The sequence below is a fragment of the Citrus clementina genome, unplaced genomic scaffold, assembly GCF_000493195.1.
Source record: "Citrus clementina cultivar Clemenules unplaced genomic scaffold, Citrus_clementina_v1.0 scaffold_3, whole genome shotgun sequence".
Classification (NCBI taxonomy): domain Eukaryota; kingdom Viridiplantae; phylum Streptophyta; class Magnoliopsida; order Sapindales; family Rutaceae; genus Citrus; species Citrus x clementina.
The window spans coordinates 44,742,266-44,755,608 of NW_006262339.1; the positions used below are offsets into that span (position 1 = coordinate 44,742,266).

The following is a 13,343-nucleotide window of genomic DNA, read 5'->3' on the forward strand; positions in this document are numbered from 1 at the left end:
GTGAAGTGTTAAATCAAAAGGCGCGCACCTTATATACTCTTGGCAAAATTGTAATCATACTTATGTATATTATAACAATCAGGAGTTATGAACCATAATGGGTTTGCCAAAAATTTATTATAAGAGAAATATATATGTCATTATTCACTTTGCAATTTGAATTTTATTGAAATGATTGAATTCTAGATTTGCAATCTCAACAATTACATTGAGATGATTTGATTCTTAAGATAACTCTTGGAGGATGACTAATTACTATTTGAGAACAAAATTCAAAATATAAAAAATTCTCGAGATGAAGAAATTAGCATCAATCTAAGGATTAAATACTTGCATGGCATATGATATAAATATTGAAGCATTTCATATTAGAAATTTAATATGATAATTATCATTTTCTTCCTCTACAGTAAAAATGTTGTTTTGGGTCCTAAGGTACCGTAATATATTGCAAAGTATCTTGTACCAAATTGCAAATTATATGATATCGCATTCTTGCAATTGCCTTGTATAAAATTGTAGACATAAAAATAATGTGAAACATAAAGTTTATCCAAATTCTATTATCAATACAAGTTTTAGAAGGATGGTGTCAATCCTGTAGATTGTTTTGCCAAAGTTTAACAATATATGATTGATCATTGAAGCACTTATGTCATTTTAAGGGGGAGTATATTTATCAATGGGGGTTGTTGATATGGAGGACTACATGCATTATCTCTTTTTGTCCTGTCGGGTTTTCCTAGTAAGACTTTAATAAGGTAGTTTGTACCTCCTTAAGATACAAATGAATTGTGTATTATTTTTCCTTTACTATTCTTTTTCATATATGATTTTCACTATTAAAGGTTTTAATAAAGCATATTCTTTGCATAGTGAACATCAGAGGAGAGTGTTATTAAGTAATCATAATTATATGGATGTTCGTCAAATAACCTTTTTTATATATATATATATACATAGGGACTCCTCAAAGGGAGTTAAGATAAAACAAACCGAAGATAGGCAACACCATACATATCATGGAGAATAATGTGATTAATGGAAGCTGAAGGGGAATTAAAAATATGGAGACCCAAAGGTAGAGAGTGTGCATAATCAAAGCAACATTTTATTTCTTTATCAAACAACTTTTCGTCTACTATATATAACTCCTGTCATAATTACTTATGACTAATTATATATCTATTTACTGTTCATTTGTAAAATTATATAACTACAAAAGAAACTCATTTTCTTATTTGTACACACTTAAGAGTGAATAAAAGCAATATCTGGACTATTGTTGCATCACTTGTTTGCTCTCTCTTTTTCTCTGACAATGTTGTGTTTCTAATTGATAAATATATATATATATATATATTATTAACGTAAGAGATAAATTAAAAGATAAGAAATAGACTATTTACAATTTTTTTGACAATATATTAAAATTTGTATTTTTTTTGTCTTTTAGCTTATCTTTAGGGATCTCTAGTGTGGCTAAAAAGAAATAATCAGTTTAATTCGATTTAAAACTAAACACCCATCGTTAGGAATCCCTTGTATATATATACATATATAATCCTTCTTTAATGAGAACAAAAGTTAAGATGTCTGTAAAATATAAAAAAAAAAAAAAGAGTAAAATTTAATATATTAGAGATTGTATTTTTTATTTGTTAATGACATCTTTATTTTAATAAAATGAAGATGCTATTATTGGAGATTTCTAGGTGGAGAGAGAGAGAGACAACAACGCTCGCTCATGTCAAAATCTGGGCCGTCCAACTGTGGATCCCAGATCTTCACGCAAAAAATCATAAAGTGTTCTTTACGTCTTTGTTTCTCAAATCTCTAGTCAAATATTTTATCAGAATTTTATTTTGCTTTATTTAAGTGGTGGGTGCCCATACTAGTCAGCCACCTTTAGGGTGTGTTTGGCAGCCCTCATTACATAGTATTAGGACTCCTCATAACATTAAAGTTTTCGAATATCATGTTTGGTGACTATTCTTCACTGTATTTTAATGTGGTCAAAAGAAGCTTGTAATGCGGTCAAACCCGCATAAAATAAATCCGCATGAGAGTCGGGTTTACACGGGTTTGTAATTATTTTGAGACCAAAAATATTTCGCTTTCATTTTCGTTCTCCTTCTCTGTGTAGTGGCTCGCCTGCATCTCCACACATCCACTCCACAAATCTCAACTCCACACCACCACTGCCTCAAACACCACAAGCTCCATGTGATCTGCCTTTATACCGCCATTGTCTCACGATACCACCGTCTTCGCTATCTACCTCCACGACGTGCGAGACTACTGCGCGGCATGCCTTCGCGACACTCCACCACCATGCTCCTCTGCCTTCATCATGCCGTCGTGCCTTCGTCATTTTTGAAACTGTGAGGGTCTTATCTTTGTGTTAGTATGTTAGATCATGCGTGCTTTTTTTTTGTACTTGGTTTGATTATTATTCTTTTAAAGAAAAAGGATCATTTGTTGTTTTTGTGATTTACTTAGTTTCTAATATATCTTCAGTTAAGAAAATAGAATGGAGTCTTCTTGTTGCCTTTAAATTAAATTGGTATTTTGTTTGATTAAGTTATTGTGAGGCTTTGATTGAGATTTTGTTACTTTATGTTGCGAATGGATGAGTTTATAGATCTATGCTCGACATTTGTTTGATGAATTGTCTAAAAGAAAAAGAATTTGGTGCTTTGCTTCACTAATTGTGGCCTAGAAATTATTACTGCATGTAGAAGTATTTCCAATCCATAGTTGACTTTACATTAAGAAAAAATTATCCTAATTGTTTGGCTAAAGTATTTTTGTGGGTGGATTTTTGGCAAATGTAGCTTCAGCCTTCATATGTAAACCAAATAAATAAATAAATAAAATCTCGCTGGATTGTAATTAATAATATAAAATATTTGCACAATTCATTTTGTAATTAAATTTCTAAAATTTAAGACCTCTATATTTATTTTTTTAAATACTAATAAATATATTTTATAAATATATAATATAAATTAATCACAAAAAATTAATACAATACAGTGCAACACCAAACATAATATAACTAAAAATTAATACAGTACAGTACATCATTAAATATTGTACAACATTATTATAATACAGTACTAATGCAATATAGCATAATACAATACAACAGTATAAAAATAATACAATACAATATAATATAATACAATATACTAACGCACCCTTAGTGAATGAAATACATTTTTTTTTGCCTTTAGTCAAATCCTTAGGAATCCCTTATCATATATATATATATTTTAACTTTTTTGGGATTCAGTTTTGTGGCTCCCCATAATCTGTTCACACTTTTCTAGTTTCCGCATAGGATTCACTTGCGTGGCCTTTAACGTATAGGATCTCGCAAATACCAACGGTCTAAATTAACTCTATAAACTGCTCCTCAAGTCACACTCCGTGTGATTAGGGATGGTAATGGGGAGGAAAGGGGAGGGAAGGGGAGGGGAGCGGAGGGGATTAATCTCCTCAGATCCATTCTCGATATTTTGGGTATGTATTCGTCCCCTCCCCGTTTCCGTCAGAATTATTTGAGAGAATCTCCATATCCTCCCCGAATAATAATAGGGGATCCCCAAGGGTCCTCGATCCCTGAATAACTAATACATTTTTTATTTTTGATTTTGAGTTAATCATATTAAAATAAAAAATTCAAATAAGAGTAAAGTTTGAAATATATCTTACATTAATATCCATTACAAAAATCACGTACATTAAATTAGTAAGTAACGTAGCATGTAAGAGATACAAACTTCTTTTACAAACTATTGTGAATAAATTAATAGTCTAATACAAAATTATTACAAATAAAATCGAATTTAAATTCAAAATTAACTTTTTCAATAGTGGCATGGGCACTTTATAAATGTGGATTATTCTCTTTACATCACAATAGTTGAATCGGAGCAAATCAAGAGCAAATATTAGATTAAATTAAATTAGATACTAAAATTATAATTCGCTGTGGGCAATTATAACATCTAAAAATAAATAAAAAATATATTTAAGTTAAAAATATTTAATGAATATTAAAATTAAAATAAAATTTTTGGGCTAATAGTATTTACCCAGTTTTTTAATGTCCTAAATAAAAATTTAGGACTTTAATTAGTTAATTAGGCCTAAAAGTTTAATAATATAAATATTTTGATATTTTTGTTATTTTTACCAATATTTATAATTTTATAATTCAAATTTTATTATTTATTTACTAATAATTTTAAAAAATTAAAATAAAATTAAAAATTAAAATGAGGAAATTGGTAGGGGATGGGGATTCCACCTCATCCCCATCCCCTCCCCGAATAAGAAATTGGGTAAAAATTTTTTTCCGTCCCTTCTCCGAATAAGAAATTAGGTATGAAATTATCTCTATATCCTCCCTGAATGGAAAAATTTCCCAAAAATACCCGTCTCCGTTGGGATTTTTGCTATCCCTACATGTGATTGTGATGGTTTGGTTTCTTTGTTGGGGGGTTGTCGATCAACGAAGAACCAATGGGTTAAACATGAACCGAACAAACAAGGCCAACCCATTAACTAATAGCCGCTTGTACCTAAAACCTCGGCCCATATACATCAGTCTGACTCGCGCATGATTCTGATATATATATATATATATAATAACAGAAATGTTAGACAATCAATGTAAATATAACATTTTAAAAGTACATTTCCCACAAAAAAATAGTTTTGTGTCATTCATGGATAGGAATCCTCTCCTCTTGCTTTATTTGTCGTATGTGTTAATTATTGTGATTAGTCATTTATTAAATAAATGAATATGATAGCTATCATATTAACAGACTGTGTTATCAAAATTTGACAAAACATGTTTGGTCGATAATCAATTTCACCTAAATAGAGTAACAGACAGAATGTGTACCTTTTGGAAAATAAGATTAAAGCCACACAAAACAAAGATCACATTAATTAAAATTCAACAAGCATAAATGTAAGGTACTTCATGTTCGGCAAGAATTCCTTACGAACAGTCTACACACACACACACACACACACACACACACACACACACACACACACACATATATATATATATATATTTTTTTTTTTTTTTTGAAAAGCAACGGAAGCTTTAATAAATGCCTTAAATTGGGTTAAACAAACTCCCCTTAGACCCAAAATTAAAGCAAAAAAAAAAAGAAAAGATAATAAATATGTTATAAACAATGGAGAAAATAGATAATAGGTACAATGATCTTGGAAAGAATGGGATTGTCATTAATTTGTACAAATAAGATGTGCTTTATCTATTAAAACTTCGGTTAGAAGAGAGATGACTACCCATAAAAGATTTTAACACAACCATAGATTTGTAATAAGAAAATATCTAGCTCTGAACAATGAAAATATTTATTCCTACTAAAATAATGACTTCGATTAAAAAAAAAAATTCTTAAAAAATGGAGAGAAATTTTCCAAAAACCAACCATAACCAAAGTAGAGGATTAAACCACCAAAACACGAGATAATACTCACACAAATAACTTTAACACAAGTAGAGACAAAGCTCTCACAAATTAAGAAAAGAGATTAATAACCTAATGTAATTAGTACGAAGAAAAGATTGTTGGTCTTTCATTTCTCACAAATAGAGGAGAAAAATTCTGTGCTTGTAGGAATTTTTAGCCCCTTACAAAAGCTCATAAGCAACATATCACAGAAATAATAAGCAAAAACAATAGACGTGTAAAAGGATTAAAAAAAAAAAAAACAATCACACAACACAAAGAGTTACAATAACTTAACGTAGTTCACTTTTGATTAGGCAACAACCACAAACGAGAGAGAAATTCATTATAATAACTATCACATGTTACTAGAGTGTAGAAATTCATTATAATAACTATCACATATTACAAGAGTGTAGACATAACCAGATACCACATGCAAGCATCCTAGCAAAGTTAATCCATATTACAAGAGTATTTATAGTTTCCACCACTCTCCTTACATCTTTATAGACAACACAAATTTTGTAACCCGTGGTATCTTCATACGTGCATATCCTAGAATTTATTCTCTATTTCTTTTTGTACAATGAGTGTTAACATATTCCTTAGAAGACTCATGCTCCCTTGTTCAACTATAAATACTTATAAACGACAAAAATCTACTTCAAAAGAAATAGCTTAAAAAATTCCCAAAAAAAAAAAAGATACAAATCATTGAAAAAGGAGATATATTTTCTATTTTTGCTTAAGGGGAGTTTTTTTTTTCTTTTGAATTTTGTTATATAGAGATGTTATTGACATTACATCAGACATTACAATTAATATTTATAATCATACTACATAACTGGGACTATTACCATACATTGAAGCACTTGTTCAGATATTTTAAATCCTCTCTAATATTCAAGAGGTGCCTACTCCACTTACATTTCGTAAGGGAGAGACTGTCTCCACTCAATTATGTTGATAATTGAGGGAGTATTCAAACTAACCTCCATAAAATTTTTATGGAGTTTTAAACCCTTTCACTCAACATTGTAAGTACAAAGTTTCTCTCATTGGACCAAAGACCCATTTGTTGATTAAGGGAAATGGGCATAAAAAGTGTATATATACACACACACACATACAAGTTAAGCATGCAAGCTCAATCATTGAGGGGCCAGAGAAAACATGTACTTAAATGAAGCATTTACTCCAATATGTGGTGATGGTTGAATGTGTTGTGTTTTTGAAGTAATGCAAATTGGATTCCTACATTGCAGCTAGATTTTTTTTTTTTTTTTTTTTTTTTTTTGTGTGGATGAAATAGTGTCCGTTTAAATAGAAACAACTTTAAAGTCAAGCTATCATCGCAAATGTCCAGCTACTTGACTTTTGAAAAGATCTGGCCGAAAGAATTCGATTGCAAACTCTGTATGTACATGAAGTATCTAATTCTGAAGCATCGTAACACAATAACAACTTGTTACATTTCGATTCCTCAACGAGTCAGTTCAGCTGCTGTTGTGGCCCTAATAATTAAGCGATATTTCATGAATTGAAACAAAAAAAAAAAGAAAAAAATCCAGCGATCCTGTCCCAAGTCCCATCCCTCGTCTAAAATTTTTGGAAGCCTAAATCCAAATTAGCCCAATCATCTTTAGACCGAGGATTACGTAGGCCATTTTCACTCGTGCTGACATGATTGATAATATTAACAGTTGATTATGGACACATGAGCAGCCAAAACCTAGCATGTAGCTACAAAACGGGAAAATAAAATAAAATAAAAGTTCAATATTCTATCTCATCCTTGCACCTGGATTGCACATTTGTCGAATTATATCCCTAAAGTTCCGGTCGCGTGATCTATCCACTTCGTTTAAGTTCCCACAAGCCACCCGCTAACTATTGTTCATTGATGTAATGGTAAATAGAAGTTGATAATGATCATTGCTGCAATAATTTTGATTTGATGGCATAAAAGTGATCTAGAAAGAATTTAACTTATTGTTCTTGCTGAATATATTTATTCTAACGAAGTTATAAGATGAATCTTGGATTCATTCATGTATAAAGGGGTGAAGACAAGGAATTGATGATTACGAATTAGGAAATTGTGCATGGTTAAATGGATCGATACCATTCTGGGTCATTTTAGGACATAGAATCCGGCGTAGCGACGCTTATCTTTTATAGGCTTTCGGCAATGATATGGCACAAAATTACAAAACCTATGTACAACTACTTATTCCAAACCAAGGTTCTAGGTATGGCGTATAGCTAGCTATAGCCTAGATGGCTATGTTAAGCATGGCGGGATATATACGTCAGTTCGTGTAAAAGCTGCAACTTAATCCCATGATTTTATTTCTCATGTCAACAGCATTTGTTGGTAAGATTTAGGTTCAGTGCTAAGCAGATCTTTTTAAAATATATAATTGTTTATTTCTGCAGTCAATTTTTTAGAAATGTATATTTTATATTTATTAAATAAGAATATAAAATTAATTAATCTCAACTGTATATAACAATATGTGCACGTGTGACGAAAGATTACGAAGAACTTAACACAGATCATTTCAGCACTGAATCTAAATCCTTGTTTATATTTATTTGGGAAGAGAAATTAAGTGGGAGTGTAGAAGAAACTGCTAGAAGAGCCGAAGGGCCGTGATAGCACCATTTGTGCTGGAATAATGTTGCCAGTGGTGACATTTGACAATGGCTTCTTTCGAGTTGATCGAAGCGTGAATTGTAAATCTAACTAGCTAGTCCGGCCAAAACGTCATTTCAATTATCATCCCCAGCCCCCACTTGGATGAGATCAGGAATCAGATTTTGCAAATGGAAAAGGCTCCTTTTAACAGTGATTCCAGCTAGTACTGTAACATTCGTTGCCGTCCTTGAAGAATCTTGGGTGCCCAACTTAAATTCGCTCGAAAACAGTAACTTTCTTTAAGGATCAAAGTACTTGGCCATACACTTTGATTATAACGCAACAGGCAACAGCATCCATTTTTGCGTGTTGACCCACATACAAGTTTCATTAAAAAAAAAAAAATTAATGATAATTCTACTTTGGCTTTACATCGCTCTCTTTAAAGAGTAAAGTGTGACGAATATAATGATAACAGAAATTTCTATTCCTTAATTTTGTTAAGGAGAATTTTTTTAGTCCTACTTGCTGGAAAGGCGTGCGTGGAAGTCACTTAGTCACTGAAATGCCCATCAAATGCTGCCAATGAAAGTCAAAATATTCAGCACTTAACGCTTAAATTTAATCATATTCTTCTACAATTTGCTAATGCATAACCGCATACAGAAATATCAAATCGCTAACCAACCATGGCTGCTTTCTTACTTTACATGTTGCTGGAGCCTGGATAGTCAAGACATTATTTTTAAGAATAATCTCATGATTATGAACCTTCTTAAGCTTATAATTAAAAAATAGCTTTCAAGGAATATTGTTGAAAATTAATAGCACTTTTCCTTGCCAAAAGTCGACTGCAATGGAAAGAGACCCCAGTTAACATTTCGCCTCTATAAATTATGAGCCTCAGCTTGCCACCACTTGTGCTGGGTAGTTTCACTTGAAATATCAAAGAGAGAGAGTTTCAGTACAGAGATTTCTGGAAACCTTTTTCAATTTGCCGCATATCAAATCTCCAAGAAGGTGAGTTTCTGTAACAATATATAATCGTATGTACATGTGCTCTCTGGTTCAGGGTCTGAACTTTATCAAAGTCTTGGATTGTACTACTACACTAAATAGTTATTTTTATAATGAGAATATCATCATTTTGTTGTTACTAAAATATAAAAAAAAATATATAAATTTTAATATATTGGAGATTGTATTTTTTTTTTTTAATTGTGAATGATGTCCTTATTTTATTACAACAAGGACGCTCTTATTAGAGAAATTTTACATCCAACGATAAGTTAGAATACTTAAAAACAACCAACACTCCATTATAATTTATTTTATTCCGTGATGTATTGAAATTTGTAATTATTTATTTATTTATATATATTTATAAATGTTTTAAAAATACTAATAGATTTTAAAACATTTTGTTATGAAGATTAATTTGCTAGACCCATCTCAGATTTCCATTTGTGTTTTGAGAACTATTGTTTTGTTAAATAGGTTCGTCATTGGAATCTCCATGGTAACGCTGAATCAAATTACACCAACGCCAGCCATGGATTTATCTTCATGTAGGCCGAGAATGGACCTATTGGTTTCCAGGCGACAAAAAGAAAAGGTGTTGATCCTAATGGGGGCGACCGGAACAGGAAAATCACGACTCTCCATAGATATGGCAACTCGATTTCCTGCGGAAATTATTAATTCAGACAAAATTCAAGTTTACGAGGGGCTCGACATAGTTACCAACAAGATCACCGAGGAAGAACAGTGTGGTATCCCGCACCATTTGCTAGGAATCCAACATCCTAATGCAGATTTCACCGCCCAAAATTTCTGCGACATGGCTTCATTTTCCATTGAATCAACTTTGAATAAAGGGAAGGTTCCGATAATCGTTGGAGGCTCCAATTCATACATCGAGGCTCTGGTTGATGACGAGGATTACGGATTCCGGTGGAAATATGATTGTTGTTTCCTCTGGGTCGATGTATCGATGCCGGTGTTACGTTCATTTGTGTCCGAGAGAGTTGACAGGATGGTCCAAAATGGCATGATTGATGAAGTGAGAAAATTCTTTGATCCCAACGCGGACTATTCAAAGGGGGTAAGAAAAGCAATTGGAGTCCCCGAGTTTGATCTCTATTTCAAAATGGAGCCGTTTTTGGATGAAGAGAATCAGGCCAAGCTATTGCAACAAGCAATTCAGGCAGTGAAATATAACACATGCAAATTGGCGTTTCGCCAACTGGAGAAGATACGTCGGCTAATGAACGTCAAACGGTGGAATATACATCGTTTTGATGCAACACAAGTGTTTCGAATTCGTCAGCACGGCAAAGCAGCGGATGAGGCGTGGGAAAAGTTTGTGGCTGGCCCAAGCACTCGCTTAGTGGAAGAATTTCTGTACAATGTGCCCGTGGAGGTCCCGCCAGCTTCTGTAGCCAGTAGAGATCATAATATTAAGCAATGCCTCGTGGTATAAGATCGATCAAAACTGCAATTTTGATGCGACAACAATAAAGAGTTATTATTATCTCGTCATTTTCTTTTTCCTCTTGATAGCTGTATGTTATAGCCTCCCTGTACGTGTTAGCAGTGGTTTTACCAGGATTATAGGTCCGTTTTCTTCTTTAAAAGTAAAACAATAACTATTTGTTTAAAGGTTTTGAATGTATAATAGTTTTCTATCAGCCGGGATAAGTTAGAAGATAAAATAAATACGGATTCCAATGCACGGTATTTTCTCTTTTAAAAATCAAACAATAACTATTTGTTTAAAAGTTTTGAATGTATACTAATTTCCAATAATCAAGAATAAGTTAAAAGATAAAATAAAAACAGACTCTAATGCACTGTATTTTATTATGTAGTGTATTGAAATCTAATTTTTTTTTTTATCTTTTACCTAATTCTTGATTTTATTAAAATTAAAGATTCCTGATTAGAAAATCACTCTTTGAATGTATTAGAGAAAACTCACCCACTTACATTAAATGACATTAATTACATGTCACTGAAAATTTTTATTAATGTATCAAACCAATATCAAATTACCCATTAAATAAAATTTGATTAAAAATGGTTCAATGGTATTTGGGTGGTCCATATCGCTCTTCTCAATCTCTTTAGTTGCATGTAATGTATATATATATTTTTAAAAAGTATTTGAGTAGATTCTTACAGTTTTTATACTATAATTTTTTCCCCAGCAAACCTCAAACCAAAACTAAAGAGTTTTATTATATGAAGAAAAAAAAAATTAAATAATGATAGAGTCACAAATAATTTTGTACAAATTAGTATATATAAATTAATGTGGCATGAAGAAATTGACAGAAAAGTGATATAAGTTATTTTTTTTTATTAATTATGTGAGCCTATGATGATTTTGTATAACCAAATCACCTTTTATCATATCAATTTGTACACAATAATTTGTTCAAGATAGTTGTGACTCCTTCATTACTCAAAAAAGTTACATCTAATAAGAAGAGAGACGTAACAAAATTTAATCGTCCAAGAATAAATATAAAGCTCGCTTAAGACAAAAATGCATGATATAAGAGAGAAAAAAATAAAAAATTGTGGAGGGATGATATCAATAACGTTTCGGTTGTGAAGCATCGTTACGTAATAAAGTTACACCTAATCAGAAGAGAGAAGTAATGAAATTTATCGGGACTATTGTTAAGCATCATTATTTAAAAAAGTTACACCTAATTAGAAGAGAGACGATATAGAATTTACTCCTTATAATAAATATAAGAAGAGATGTGATGAAATTTACTCTTCTGAGAATAAACATAAAGTTTGTTAAGACAAAATGCATGATATACGAGAAAAAAATTTAAAAAAAAATTATAGAGGGATGATCTCAGTAAAGTTTCAAGACTATTGCAAAACATTATTACCTAAAAAAATTACATCTAATCAAAAAATAGAAGTAATGAAGTTTATCGGGACTGTTGCAAAGCATCATTATTAAAAAAAAGTTATATTTAATCAGAAGAGAGTGAAGAGAGACGTAATGAAATTCACTCCTCCGAGAATGACCATAAAACTCGATAAGACAAAAATGCATGATAAAAGACAAAAAAAAAAAATTTGTAGAGGGATGATCTCACCAAAGTTTCGAGACTGTTGCGAAGGAGCATGCTATTAGCTAAAAAAATCAGTGATAGGAAAGGAGCCGTAAAGCTTTGGCGACGGCGGCTGCAATCCGCCACGCGCAAGAGCATATTGCCGTACAGAGAAGGCGTTGACTTCCGTAGAATCAGTGGGTACGAACTTATATAATTATTTCATCTCTCTTTCACATCAGGTCCCACTTTACATGTGGTGCGAACCCTCGATCACAAATCACACAATTGATTAATATGCCCTTTTATTTTATTTTATTTTATTTATTTATTTATTTATTCCCTTTTGCTATCACAGTTTTAGCATTCGAATGAAATAAAGACGGAGCAAAAAAGAATATAAAGACTATAAAGTTTGTCGCGTTTGGTTATGTAAGATTTATGGATTTTGTCATTTTGTGCATAATGACTTATGAGTAGGAAATAATAAGAACAAACAAAAGTAGAAAGGCTACAATTTGTTCGGTTCCATCCAATAACCATTGTCTTCCTCGGCCACTTGACTCCAATCAGCAGGATTATGAATACATACAGTAAGAGTATGATATGTCCATACGCATATTATAACCATATATTAAAAGAGAAGCAAACAGAAAGGCTAAAATAAGAAATCTTTTCTCATAGACCCAACAAGAGAAATAAAAAAACTGAAGGGTCAAAGCGAATTAAAAAAATCAATTTAGGACGGTATCTTACTTCACCAGTCACCTTCATATTCAACTTTTAACCTCGCTGGATAAGGTTTGCTTGCTTTGGCTTTTTTGAGAAGGAGAGCGCCTAAATTACAATTAATGTACCTTACGTTTTTTGTTTTATTTTTCTTGTCAAATTTCATTTAAGTCTTTTTATTCTTCTTTATTTTCTATAATTGTGGAAGTATTTGTCTTCTTCCATCCCTTCTACATCTATTTTTTATTCTTTCTAAAATTCTATTGATTTCCTTTAATAATAATAAATGGTTATCGAATTCATATAAATCTATAAGTTCAGAATAAATTTCTGGTCCTAAATTTATTAATCTTATTCTTTCTTGCTCCAGTAAGTCTATTTTCT

General features: G+C 31.6%; 1 protein-coding gene across 1 annotated transcript; it reads left to right on the forward strand.

Annotated features, from left to right (window-relative positions):
- The first annotated feature begins 9,087 nt into the window (after positions 1–9,087).
- LOC18048809 (adenylate isopentenyltransferase 3, chloroplastic) lies at positions 9,088–10,791 on the forward strand. The gene is made up of 2 exons (XM_006444055.2): positions 9,088–9,171; positions 9,649–10,791. The coding sequence occupies exon 2, from the start codon at positions 9,668–9,670 to the stop codon at positions 10,631–10,633; it is 966 nt and encodes a 321-aa protein (XP_006444118.2). The 5' UTR covers positions 9,088–9,171; positions 9,649–9,667; the 3' UTR covers positions 10,634–10,791.
- Positions 10,792–13,343: the final 2,552 nt, after the last annotated feature.